This window comes from Phoenix dactylifera, chromosome 1 (genome assembly GCF_009389715.1).
Source record: "Phoenix dactylifera cultivar Barhee BC4 chromosome 1, palm_55x_up_171113_PBpolish2nd_filt_p, whole genome shotgun sequence".
Taxonomy (NCBI): Eukaryota; Viridiplantae; Streptophyta; class Magnoliopsida; order Arecales; family Arecaceae; genus Phoenix; species Phoenix dactylifera.
Window position 1 is genome coordinate 24,889,904 of NC_052392.1, and position 14,497 is coordinate 24,904,400.

Sequence of the window (14,497 nt, forward strand, 5' to 3'; positions counted from 1 at the left end):
CAAAATGCAAGGAGCTCTCACTTCGTGGTCCCAGATGCGTGGGCAGAGGGATGAATCATGAAAGTCTTTCATATTTTGTTTCGTCTCCTCTCTTAAAAATATAATAGGCATTAAGGATGCGCTGAATCTTGTTCTTGTCGTCGCTTTCTTCGAACCTCCCTCTGAATTCTGGATGCAGATCCTTCAAGTACAGTGTCTGGAGGGATGTGAGATACTCGATGCCTCGTGGAACATCCTTTAACACCGGTAGGCCATCCAGGGTTAGGAAATCCAACCTTGGCATGGCGCCATCCTCTACCTCCACCTGATTAAGTTGTGGCATATCGAGTAAAAAGAGTCTCTTCAAGTTAAGGAAACATCCTGTGCCAAACCACAATCGCTGCCCGTCATACGCCTTCATCAGTGTGAGTTGTACGAGGTTGGTCAACTGAGAAAGGGAATGAATTGGATCCTCTACCAACCCACTCCAACCCAGTTGCAATATCCTTAGGCTAGCTCCAAGGGCACGAAATGAGGGCAACTCCATCGTCCCTTCTGCCAGTCGCCCCACCAGATAAAGCCTTAGAAGATGCTGAGGTGGATGATCCCAGCCTCCCAACTGGAGAATCTCATTCTCGTTGCTTGCATTAAGGGACAAGCCGGATAGGTAACGCAACCTTGATAACGAAGCGCATAGGTCTTTGCAATGGATGCCGCTCACTTTCCATATTCGAACGCTTCTTAGTTGGGTCAAGTTCCCTAGCCATTTCACAAATTCCATGTTTGCTTCCACTGCTTGGAGAGTTTGCAGGTCTTTCAAATTCCACAGCCCTTTCAGAGCTTGCACACCTCTACGATTATTTATATTACTATAATTTGGATCTAGAAACTTCTCAGCAAACAAGTGACGCAACTTCTTGAGGTTCCTTGTCGTGCTTGGCAGTTTCTCTATTTCACTGTGCATGAGGTCCAGCGTCTGTAGGTTACGAAGCCTTCCCAAGGATTTAGGTAGCACCTTCACCTTCGTTTTCCTCAGACCCAAAAAGCGCAGATTGAATAAGTCCCCGATTTCATCTGGTACTCTCTCAATCGAGATGCCTTGCAGATCTAAGACGGTCAAATATCTAGAGCTGGAACACAGCGACGAGAAGGATGATGATGAGGAGGACATTGAACGGTCAAACACCATGAAAGTGCGAAGTCTTGGCAACTCCATGCTCGATTGGATTTCGTTACTGTAATTGTGCACTGACAGGCGGCGTGTTTCATCACCCGTCTTCCCCACCATCTGAAGATCATCAAGTACAACACTAAAATTTTCCTTCTTAGACAATGGTACAGCCAAGTCTCGTACAATATCGTGCATCCGACAGTGTTTTATTCTGCCGAATCGATTCTTCTTTGCAACTTGAAGCATGCATCGATGGATTAGCTCCTTGAGATAGTCCTCTGCCACTACTTCCATTGTGCTTGATCCCCTTTCCTCCACAAATCCCTCTGCGATCCATAGCCTCGTAAGCCTCTTTCTCTGAAGCACATGATCCTCCGGGAACATGCTGCAATGCAAGAAGCAGTTCTTAAGATATCTCGGCAAATAGTTATAGCTAAGATTCAGAACATGCTTCACATTGTCCAAATTTGGGTTGTTATTCAACTCCCAGCTCAGCTGATCATAAATTTTCTCCCATTCTGACTTGGTTTTCTCTCTTAGGGATAGAAGACTGCCTAAAGAGACAATAGCTAATGGCAACCCTTGACATTTTGATACAATTTTCTCCCCCAACTCCTCCAGTTCTTGAGGACATCTCCTCTCCTTATTTTTCCAGAATGCCTTCTTACAGAATAGATCCCATGCCTGAGTCCTTTGCAACACCCTCAGCTCAAGCTTTCGACTATCATGTGCTAGTGAAGCTACCTCAGCAATCCGGGTTGTAATGATTATTCTGCTTCCATTGTTGTCATCAACATTAATGGCATCGCGAATAGCATAGAAAGCTTTCAGATCCCATACATCATCCAGTATGATCAAAAATCTTTTTTTCTCTAGAAAAAGCCTTACTCTTTCAACTAACCTTCTATAGTCCATTCCTCTGAGGTCAATCGGAACTTTCTCTACTTTTTCATTTTCATCCAGCTCCTCTATCATTCTTCTTAAAAGATCATCCACCTCGTAAGTTTGTGAGACGAATATCCATGCATGACATTCAAACTTTTTTCTCTCACTTTTATATACATTGTTGACAAGGGTTGTTTTGCCCAATCCCCCCATGCCCCACACGGACATTATAGACCAAGCCAGATCCTCGTCATATAGCCACTCAGTTATTTTTTTTTTGTTTTTGTCAATCCCCACAAGGTCATCTTCATCCATGAAATGAGAAGAGACTGCTAAATTCTGCTGCATTTCACTAGCATTACGTGAACTACTACCCATTGCTTCCTCTGTTGTCTTCATCCATCGCTCCTTCATTTGTGAATGGTGAACCAAATTAGTTTCCAATTCTTTCAGCCGAGCAGCAATTTGGCACCCCTTTACTATTTTTTTAAGATAGCCTCCTAACCCGCTCCCTTGTTGTTGAGCTATGAGATAGATATACTCATCCATAATGTCCTCAACACCATATGCCAGTTTTCGTACCTCTTGAACCCAAGCTTCAAGGACTTGACTGTTATCGGTTCGAGTATCTATATGACAGAGGAAGGCTTGTATTACCAAAAGTTCACTCTTGATACGGCTCATACTACCTGGTAATTGGGTCCACAATGAGAACAGAGAACTAGCTTTTCTCAGTGCTTCTCCACCCAAAGCAACACCGATCTTTTGAACTGCTAGAAGTACAGCCGCCTCTGCCATTTTTCCACTATAAACTATACTTCCTTTGTTGGGCAGGCCAGATGTCCTACCAGACTAGCTCTTGTCTGTCTTATATTCTCTCTCTTGGTGTTTGATCTATCCAAAAAAAGTTTGATCTGAGTAATAAATGAGAGTTCATCAAGAGGTTTATACAATAAATAAAATTATTCAACTATGAGATGTCACAATGTACCGAATAATCTTGCTACCGTGTTATTGTGAGACACGGGCTGAAGTCGGCAGCCCCTGCCGACTTCAATCCCGTTCCTTCTTTTGGGAAGACCGGAACAGAGGATCGCGATTGCGATTCTCTCCGGCTCTTCCGGGGACGATCGGGGCAAGGATGCTGCAAGTCCCGCGGCACCCCCCCCCTCCAGCTAATCCACGGCCGAACTGCGGCCGCAGATTTCGCTTGGCCGCCGCGATCTTCGCGGCGGAGAGCCATCACGAGGGGGGTGATAAAAACCCCCCAAGCCCTCCTCCCTAGGGCACCTCCGAGATCCTCCTCCTCTTCCCTCCTTCCCTCCTCCTCTCCTTGGTGACCGGCGCGCCTTCCCGACCGAGCGCCGTCCGGATCCCCCTCACGACCATCACCTGTTCCGAGGTCCATCCTTTCGGTTTCGAGTGCCGCCGCCGCCGCTTAACCGCCGGATCGAACAGCCACGGCCGAGATCCGCCACCTCCGTCGACCGCCGGTGAGCTTCCCTCCTCCTTGTCTTCGTTCCGTTGCCATTTAACCTTGATTTTCCCCTCTGTTTTGACCCCACAAACCAAGATCATCTCGGTTGCTGCTTCACGCCGGTCGCCGCAGCAGCCGCCGATCGCCACTGCGATCGGTGGCCGTCGACTGGGCGTCAGCCTCCGCAACCCACGCCGGCCAACTCGGCGGCTCCCTGCTCCTTCCTCCTTGTTCTCTTCTTCCCCTGTTCTTTGATGAATCGGGATGAAGGAGGCCCACTGTGGGCCGTGAGCAGAATGATGGGCTGTTGGGCCCTGTTCCATTGCAGGCCCAACTTGGGCCCAGTCCAGTCCGGTTGGGCCTAGTTGGGCAGTACCTTTGTGGGCCCAACTTGGGCCCAGTTCAGATCTGAACCCGAAACAAAAAAAAATAAATCCGAAACCCAGTTCAGACCTGAAACCCGAAATCCACAATCCAGTTCAGATCCAAAATCCGACCCGAAACCCAGTTCAACTTTGAACCCGGAGCCCGAACCCGAACTCGAACCTGAAACCCGAACCCAAAACCCGAAACCCAAAATCCGAAACCCAGAATCCGAAATCCGAAATCCAGTTCAGACTCGAAATTCGAAATCCGGAATCCGAAACTTGAAACCCAGAACCCGAAATCCGAACCCGTTTGGCCAATAAATAAAATTTTACAGTTAAGCCCTTGATAGTATATTATTGCACGAAAGAGCCTTCTGTAATTTGTATTTGATCCCTATAGGAAAGATTTATTACATAAAGATCCCCAACTATATTTATTTAGTCCATTCAAGCTTTATAAAATAGTACCCTGTAATTAAGTATTAGTCCCTGCAATAAATTTTATTGCATAAATGAACTAGTTAGAAGCCAACCTTGGGGGCCCATTGGGCCGTGTTCGATATGGGCCCTATCGGGCCATGCCCATTATGGGCCAACTCTGGGCCCTGTTGGGCCGTGTCCAATAGTATTATTTTTGGATTTTGCTTAGTTCTGAAATTAACAAGGAATTAATTAAATTTAAACAGGTGAACCTGATCCGCCTATCTGAAGTAGGAATTAAGCGAGAAGAGGTACGTAACTTAATGCTTCAAAGTGCATTTTTCTAAATTATTTGGTAAAATAATTATTACTGGATTAAATTTTGAAATATGTTTTGTATTTAGTAAAATGGGTCTGACATATTAAATTTTATTTGAAAATCATGTCATATGCTTTGAAATCCGTGAAATATGACTGTACAGTTTATGAAATCTATATATATATATATATATATATGCATTCTCAGCATGGCTATGATCTGTTCTGTTCTGGCCCCGCCAATGAGGATTATACGTTCGACCTGTCGACTTGTAATCTGTGAGGAACCGGTTTCGACACCGTGCCACCGGTGATTAGAATAGTGATTTCTGGACACCGGCTGCCATCGGTGGGTAAATATAGTGGATTTGGCACTTTTGTGCAACACCGGCCGCCATCGGTGGATAAATATAGTGGATTTGGCACCTTGTGCGACCCATGCCACTGGGTTACGTGGCCATAGCCTACTATATTGAGATTTTGGTATCAGAATTTTTGGAAAAATGATAATAAGTTTTGAAAATAGTAAAACGATGTTATTTATGATTTATTCCAGACATTATCCTGTATTCTGATCTGATATGCTCTGACCCCACTTTGGGGTATTTTGTTGCTTACTGGGCTAGTGTAGCTCATTATTTTATTTTCTCTATTGTTGACCCCCTAATGGATTTTGATGAATACAAAACACTAGAGTATAATTCCATTTATCTTAACAATTTAATTGAGGAATTCATGTGATTAATTGAGAATATTGTTAAGAAATGTCTAGGCAAGTTCCCATAATTTTTATGAATTTATTGAAGAATATTTTGAGTTAAAGAAAACAGATCAGGGACAGCCGAGACGTCTCCGGATAGTTTCAGAGACGTCTCTGGCACAAACAGGAAGAACTGGGACACTTGGAGACGTCCCCGACACCTGCCGAGTCGTCCCCGCGCTAGCGGAGTCGACTCTCTCAGTAGCGGAGTCGACTCTCTCAGTGGCGGCAGAAAGGCAATTTTCAAGAGATATGCGCGAGACGTCCCCACTGTACGCGGAGTCGTCCCCGCAAGTAAAAAGGAGACTTCCCGAATCGTCCCCAAGATAGCGGAGACGGCTCTCTCAGGGTTTTCCAGAGAATGGTTTTTTCGGTGATAAGGAAGCGGAGTCGACCCTGAGACAGCGGAGTCGTCCCCATGCATAAAGTGCAAACAAGCCGAGACGTCCCCTGAAGGAGCGGAGTCGACTCTCTCAGGGAATTCCAGAGGACATGTTTTTTAGAGATAAAGAAGCGGAGTCGTCCCCAAAGCAGCGGAGTCGTCCCTATTCAAAAAGTACAAACAAGCCGAGACGTCCCCTTAAAGTGCCGAGTCGACCCCAGACAACGTAAAAAATAAAATCTTGTAGCCGAGACGTCTCTCGTTGAAGCGGAGACGTCCCCGGAGCGCCTGGGACGCGACTGACAGCTTTTCAGGTTTGGTTTGAATTTCAAATCCTTTTTACTTTGTCTCTAACGGCTATATTTGCTTTTTTTGGGCTATAAAAGGGACCTCTTAAGCGCTTCTCAACAACTCTTCACCAACCCAAAGCTAGATCATTCAAGAGAAAAGTAAGAAAGAAAAGTTCAAGGGAGTGAGTGCATTCAAGTGAAGAAATCAAGTGTTTTCAAGCTTCCCAAGTGATTTCAAGCTCAACCTCTCTCGTACGCTCGGGATTCAAAGCTCACACTCAACCCTACGCGGTCCACATCGGAAGAATCAACATTTCTCACGCTTCCAACGGCAAAAGGATTCTTCCGGGTTCTATTGTTCATAATTGTCATATTTGCTTTTTAGAGCTTTACTTTTCCTTTGTAAACTCTTTCATTGTGGTGCTTGTTCCAGTCAAGGGACTTGGAACAAGGGAAAGGCGTCCCAAGCCTAAGTGAAATTGGGGGTTTTAGGGTTTGTTGTGAGCCCGGTGTAAAACAACGAGTTGGGTAGTGAACTCGCAAAACTACCGTACTGTAATCTTGGATTATAGTGGAAATTCCCAAAGGTGATTTGGGGAGTGGATGTAGGAGCAGTGGAAGCTCTGAACCACTATAAAACATTGTGTTTGCGATTGACCTTTCTTATTCCTCCTTCTTTACTTTAGTGCATATATTCGTGTGTTTTTATTTTTAATTAGTCAAAAGCTTTTAAAACACCCAATTCACCCCCCTCTTGGGTGACCATCTCTGGGCAACAAGTGGTATCAGAGCGGGTGCTCTGTGTATTTCTTGAAAGACCTAACCGTCTTAGCCAAAGATCTAGATGGCAACACCCTTTAACAATGTTCCTGCCGAGGGGCAAGCAACCAATAGACCTCCACTCTTCAATGGGACAAATTATACCTATTGGAAGACTAGAATGAGAATCTTCATTCAAGCACAAGACTATGCCTTGTGGAGGGTTATAGTCAAGGGACCACAAGAACCATCACACATGGTTAATGGCATTCGAGTTCCCAAACCTGAGGAGGATTGGGATGAGAATGATGATAGGATGGCTCAACTTAATTCTAGAGCCATGAACTCATTATTTTGTTCTCTAGATGTAAATGAGTTCAATAGAGTCTCCACATGTACTTCCGCTAAGGAAATATGGGATAGGCTTGAAGTTACCCACGAGGGTACAAATCAAGTCAAAGAGTCTAAAGTGAACATTCTAGTTCACAAGTATGAGTTGTTTAAGATGGAACCCAATGAAACCATCACATGCATGTTTACTCGCTTTACCGATATAATTAATGGTCTAAAGAGTTTGGGTAAATCTTATACTAACCCAGAACTTGTGAGTAAAATTCTCAGATCTTTGCCGAAAGCATGGGAAGCAAAGGTCACGGCGATCGTAGAAGCCAAAGACCTCAACACTTTGGGATTAGAACAACTACTGGGCTCATTGATGACGCATGAGCTCACAATGAAGCAACATGAAGAAGAGTTGCCGAAGAAAAGGACAATCGCACTCAAGGCTACCTCAAGTGTGTGTGAAGAAGAGAGTAGTGAGAGTGAAGAAGAAAGCCAAGATGAGGACTTGGGTTTGATAGTAAGGAAGTTTAAGAAATTCATGAGAAGAAAGAAACCTTTTCCAAGAAAGAAATTTGGAGGGAGAAATGATTGGGAAAAAGAAAAGGAAAAAGAAAGAGATCCAATCATATGCTATGATTGCAAGAGACCGGGACACGTTCGTTCCAAATGCCCTCAACAAAAGAAGTATTTTGGAAAGGAGAAGAAGAAGGCATTGAAGGCAACATGGGATGATAGTGACACATCATCCTCCGAGGAAGAGAAGGAAGAGACCGCCAATTTGTGCTTCATGGCGTTTGAAGACGACGAGGTATGTCAAAACCCAACTATAAATTTTACTTTAGAAGAATTATATGAAGCTTTTCAAGAACTTATGGGTGATTGTAGTATGTTAGGAGCAAAGAATAAAGAGTTAAAAGCCTCCAATCAAAAACTAAAGGAAGATTTTGAAAACCTATTAATTGAAAAGGAGAGCGTTAAAAATATTAACACTACTAACCTAGAAATCAAAAATTCAAAACTTAGCATTGAAAATGAAAAGGCAAAAACACTAATTAAGGAATTAAATCTAAAAGTAAAATTCCTACTCGATAATAATACCTCACTTGCACAAAATGTTGAATCCCTTAAAAAAGATAAGGAAGAACTAGTTAAAGAAAATTTGAATCTTAAGAATGAGGTACATAAGTACAAACCAATTGTTGAAAAATTCACACAAAGCTCTGAAAAATTAAATCTTATTCTTTCAAATCAAAGAGCTGTTTTCAATAAAGCCGGATTAGGATATAAAACTAACACACAACAAAAATACCTAAAGAATTTCTTTGTAAAAGCAAAAAATGTAAAAACTGAAAAACCTACATGCTTTCATTGTGGGAAGAATGGACATAAAGCCTACTCTTGTATTCAAAGAAAGATCCAAACTAACAAGAGTACATTTGTGAAAGCTAAAAACATAACTAAAGTATGGGTGCCTAAGGGAACCAACCACACTAACCACGAAGGACCCAAGAAAACTTGGGTACCTAAGAGCTTCACATGATCATTTTGCAGGTATGCCTTGCAGCCGGAAACAAAAAGAGAATGTGGTATCTTGATAGTGGTTGCTCAAGGCATATGACCGGTGACAAGAGTCTCTTCGTCACCTTGGAATCAAAAGAAGGAGGAGTAGTCACATTCGGAGACAATGCTAAAGGTCAAATCATTGGTGTTGGTAAAATCTCCATATCACCCTCCTCATTTATTGATAATGTATTGTTAGTCAATGGACTAAAACATAATTTATTAAGTATAAGTCAATTTTGTGACAAGGAATTTAAAGTATCATTTGAATCATCACTATGCATAATTAGTAGTCCAATTGATAATGAGATCATACTCACAGGACATAGGCATGGAAATGTTTACATGGTAGATCTTGATGATCTCACCATGAAGGATGGCCAATGTCTTGTAGCCATGAATTCCAAAGTCAATGAGACTAGTTGGTTATGGCATCGTAGGTTAGGGCATGCTAGCATGGATTTAATCTCAAAATTAATTACAAAGGATCTAGTCAAAGGACTACCAAAAATAGACTTTGAATAAAAATAGACTTTGAACAGAATAAAATTTGTGCTGTCAATTAGGGAAACAAACAAGAAGCTCTTTCAAGTCTAAGAACATAGTCTCAACATCAAAACCCTTAGAACTAATTCACATGGATTTGTTTGGACCCACTAGAACTGCTAGTCTAGGGGGTAAGAAATTTGGTCTTGTAATTGTTGATGATTTTTCACGTTTTACATGGGTTTCATTTCTTGCACACAAAGATGAGTCCTTTCCCGCTTTTTATCAAGTTTCATAATAGGGTTTCAAATGAACTCAATCTTAAACTAAAAGCAATTAGGAGTGATCATGGTACCGAGTTTGAAAATCAGTATTTTGAAAAATTTTGTGAAGAAAATGGTATCAATCACAACTTCTCGGCACCTAGGACACCCCAACAAAATGGGATGGTAGAAAGGAAGAATCGCACACTAGCAGATATGGCTCGTACCATGTTGTGCGAATCGGATCTACCAAAGTATTTTTGGCTGAAGCAATAAATACTTCATGTTATATCTTAAATCGTGCTTTAGTTAGATCCATCTTAAAGAAAACACCTTATGAGTTGATAAAAAGTAAGAAACCTAATATAAGTTATTTTCATATTTTCGGTTGTCGATGCTTTATTTTGAACAATGGAAAGGACAATCTAAGTAAATTTAGTGCTAAATCAGATGAGGGGATCTTCTTAGGTTATTCCTCATCTAGTAGAGCATACAGGGTCTTCAACAAGAGAACTCTCGTTGTTGAAGAATCCATTCATGTTGTTTTTGATGAAACTAATGGAGATTCTTCTAGAAAAGAAGAAGATGGTGATGTAGGTATACTTGAAGACCAAATGAAGGAACTCTCCACTCAAGACAAACAACATGAGGATGAGATCAAAGAAGATACAAATCAGCGAGATGAAGAAGATCAACCTCCTTCAAGAAATCAAGATCTTCCAAAGAATGGAGGTATGCACATGGTCATCCAAAGGATCTAATCCTTGGTGATCCTTCACAAGGTATAATAACTAGATTCTCTTTAAGAAACACTAGTAATTATCTTGCTTTCGTTTCACAAATAGAGCCTAAATCACTAGAAGAAGCTGAAAAAGATGATAATTGGATGAATGCTATGCAAGAGGAATTAAACCAATTCGAAAGAAATGAAGTTTGGACTCTAATGAAAAGACCCCCTAATGTTTCAATCATAGGCACCAAGTGGGTGTATAGAAATAAACTAGATGAAGATGGAATAGTAATAAGAAACAAAGCTAGGCTAGTGGCCAAAGGATATAATCAGGAGGAAGGAATAGATTTTGATGAAACTTTTGCTCCTGTTGCTAGGTTAGAGGCTATTAGACTACTTTTAGCATATGCATGCTTCATGGATTTTAAACTCTATCAAATGGATGTAAAAAGTGCATTTTTAAATGGTTATATAATGGAGGAAGTTTATGTAGGACAACCTCCAGGTTTTGAAAATCACTTACATCCAGATTATGTGTATAAATTGCATAAAGCATTGTATGGCCTTAAGCAAGCCCCTAGGGCATGGTATGAAAGATTAAGTAATTTCCTAATTGAAAACAAATTTAAGAGAGGAAATGTAGACAAAACCCTCTTTATTAAAAGAAAAGGAAATGACTTATTGCTTGTACAAATTTATGTGGATGATATAATTTTTGGTGCTACTAATGACAGTCTTTGTCAAGAGTTTGCCAAGCTTATGCAGGGAGAATTTGAAATGAGCATGATGGGTGAGCTCAACTTCTTCCTTGGGCTACAAATAAAACAATCAGAGGAGGGCATCTTCATCAGTCAGTCCAAATACATCAAGGAAATGTTGGAAAAATTCAAGATGAAGGATGCAAAGGAAATCAGCACACCCATGGGCTCAAGTTGCAAGCTTGACAAAGATGAAAAAGGTAAAAGTATAGACTGCAAATTGTACAGAGGTATGATAGGCTCTCTACTTTACCTTACTGCTAGTAGACCAGATATATTATTCAGTATTTGTATGTGTGCTAGATACCAAGCATGTCCTAAGGAATCACACTTGCAAGCTGTTAAGAGAATTTTTAGATATCTAGTAGGGACATCTAATGTAGGCTTATGGTATTCTAAACAATCTGACTTAAATTTAATTGCTTATTCCGATGCTGATTTTGCTGGGTGCAAACTCGACAGAAAAAGCACAAGTGGCACATGTCAATTCTTGGGTGCCAATTTGGTTTCTTGGTTTAGCAAGAAACAAAATTCAGTTGCCTTGTCCACAGCTGAGGCTGAGTACATTGCAGCTGGAAGCTGTTGTGCCCAAGTTCTTTGGATTAAGCAACAACTTGAAGATTTCGGTATCAAAATGGATAATATACCAATTAAATGTGATAATACAAGTGCAATTAATTTAACAAAAAATCCTGTCCAACACTCTAAGTCAAAGCATATAGAGATTAGGCATCACTTTATTAGGGATCATGTGCTGAAAAATGATGTGATGATTGAATATGTATGTACTGAAAATCAATTGGCTGATATCTTTACAAAGCCCCTTTGTAAAGAAAGATTCAACTTCTTAAGGAATGCTTTGAGCTTGTATGATCCTAGCAAATGAATTGAACTTGTATTGCATTGTTTTGCTGCGCAAACTAGTAATCAACCTCAAGGTAAACATAAGTGAAAACATGAATTCATGTAAGCTAAATGACGAACTGTTTGACTTTCCGGAGGATGGTTACCCTCCCTTGGACTCTTCATGGAGATATTTTCAGAGCCTATTTCATAGGTATTCGAAATTTGGTCAAACATTCCTCATTTCAATATTAATAATTCAAAAATTATTATCAAATTATTATAGGATGTATCATTAAGGGGGAGGATCACAAACAAATTCACTCTAAGTTTATCAAAAGAGATCATGTTGATTAGGGTGATTAAACAAAAATTGGGGAGAAGATAGAATTTAGTCTGAAATTTTTCAGTGCCGGAGACGTCTCTGGCAAATCGCAGAGACGTCCCCCCAGGGGAGACGTCTCGCCTTAGTCGTGGAGACGTCTCGGGGACCGAATGAGGGCTTTTAAAATAGGTCGAAATAGCTCGAGCCGACCCGAGCTTTCTCCTTCATCCCCGACCAAAACGAAAAACCCTAGCCTCCATTTGCTCTCCACCTCAAACCCTAGCCTCCGTTTGCTCTCCATCACAAACCCTAGCATCCATGGCACCAAAGAAGGCTAGGACGACCCGTGGAAGGCGACCTAGGGCAGCGGCCGACGGTGAGGAACGGCGGGAAGAACCCTCCGCGCCGTCTCCTCCGGTTGCTCCGCCAACCGCGACTATTTCCTGTGCAAATCGCACAGTCACGACCGGAAGGTACATAGATTTCTCATTTTTAGATCATGAGGGGTTCTCTATTGGAGAGAGACTCCGAGCCCAAGGGTGGGAGCACTTTTGTACCCTCAATACCTCGACCTACCCCGGCCTAGTTAGAGAACTTTTTAGCAATATGGCCTTAGGGGACATAGGGTACACTGCATATGTCCGAGGGACATTAGTAGAAGTCAATGAAGATGTCCTATCCACTGTCTTACAAATTCCTAAGGACGGTGAGGCTCCAACCTCACATCCCCAAAGGGAATCAGCCCTAAATCTACTTTTAGAAAGAGAGGACTGCGGCCCTCTTGATGTTGTCAATTCCCAGGACCTAAATGCAGAGATGAGACTTCTTTTAAGTATTGTCAACCGGGTCCTATTTTCCAAAACCGGTCGCTTCGATTTTGTTTCGGAGCGAGATTTAGTTATAATGCACCATATCCTACTAGGGATACCCCTAAACCTCCCTAGACTTATGCTAAACTACATTGCCCTATGTCATAGGTATTCTAGGTTTAGTTTACCCTACGGCATGATCTTTACCTTAGTTTTCAAACACTTCAAAGTTCCCATTCCAACAAATGAACCTGCAAAGCCCTTGAGAAACACCGACTATTATAATGAGGGCACAATGAGAAGAATGGAATTTCATAAGAGAGATGGGTCGTGGGTGAAGGTACCAAAGAGAAAAGCCCAAATCCTAGAGCCCGAGAACCCACATCATGAGTCTGACCATCACTCTCCTCCACCTAGCCACTTGGATATCCCTGATATACCCTCCAGCTCAGCTGGACCTTCCACATCCATTGCCACCACCTCCTCCAGTTAGTGGGCCCTCCTTCCTGTCAGAGGATCAGATGCGCACCTTAGCATCTGCCATTTGCCAGCAGATGAGGGAGGAGATGAGATCCATGATTTCTACAGAGTTGGCCCCCATCAGAGCTTCACATGAAGGGCTTCTACAAGAGATGAAGGATATTAGAAGTCAAATTGAAGCTACAACACAAGAAATAATGGGTGTGGGTGCCACCCAAACCATCAGATCAATAGAGCTCAAGGACAGCTTGAGGAGCATTTCCAAGAGTCTCAAAGAGCTGACAAAACTAGATGGCAACGTGGGCACCTTGGTTGCCCAACTCAGAGGAAGAATTGAAATGGCAACCATAGAGTTTGAAGCACTTGTGGCAGGTTTCCACAAGTCACAGGGAGATCAATTTAAGACCCTCATGGATTCCATCAATGCATTCATAGATGCAGCTTGTAAGGTTTATGAACAAAATACAGCTGGTAGGGCCCATGAGCAACGTCGCCGACGAGGGACATTTTGCAGGCTCTTCTTTTTTGTAAATCCTAGGCTGTTTTGAAACACTTTTTGTATTAGAAATCAATACTTGTAATGATTTCTTCTTTTGACTATGTACTGACTTCGAAGATTTACAATGACATATGAATGACATACAATTTCTTTTGCAACCCTGTGTACATTTCCAACTCTGTATATGTAAATATGAATGTGCCTCTTGATGTGTCATAAGAATCTCATAACATACATTATGTATTCAAATTTGGCACAACTTATCAAAGCATATGAAACAGGGGGAGCACAACCTGAATATCAAAGGGGGAGTAAAATGAATGCTGAACTCTTTAATAAAGATAACTTGAATATCCTTGAGTGGTTAATTATATTATACTATGAATTGAGTTTTAAGCACCTAATGATAATTTGTCCCCTTCATTGTTGATGACAAAAAGGGGGAGTAGATATTGAATATGGAGATATTGAAAGGGGGAGTAGATATAATTGAAAGGGGGAGTAGATACATAGAAAGAACCAATATGGATATTGAATATGGAATGCAAAATTTATAATCATACTCCAAAGTTGATTTAGAAAAGATAAAATTG

At 41.7% G+C, this 14,497-nt stretch overlaps 1 protein-coding gene across 3 annotated transcripts in view; it reads right to left on the reverse strand.

Annotated features, from left to right (window-relative positions):
- The window catches only part of LOC103697581 (disease resistance protein RPM1-like), a 29,776-nt gene that overhangs the window by 1,299 nt on the left and 13,980 nt on the right, over window positions 1-14,497 (reverse strand). For 2 of the 3 annotated variants that reach the window (XM_039130515.1, XM_039130518.1), the window contains exon 2: window positions 22-2,929. In XM_039130515.1, coding sequence (XP_038986443.1) covers window positions 56-2,833 — 2,778 coding nt within the window. In that variant the 5' untranslated portion in view covers window positions 2,834-2,929 and the 3' untranslated portion in view covers window positions 22-55. Of the gene's footprint in view, window positions 1-21; window positions 4,422-14,497 lie in introns of those variants that run through there. The other variant, XM_008779472.4, reaches the window with a different exon arrangement.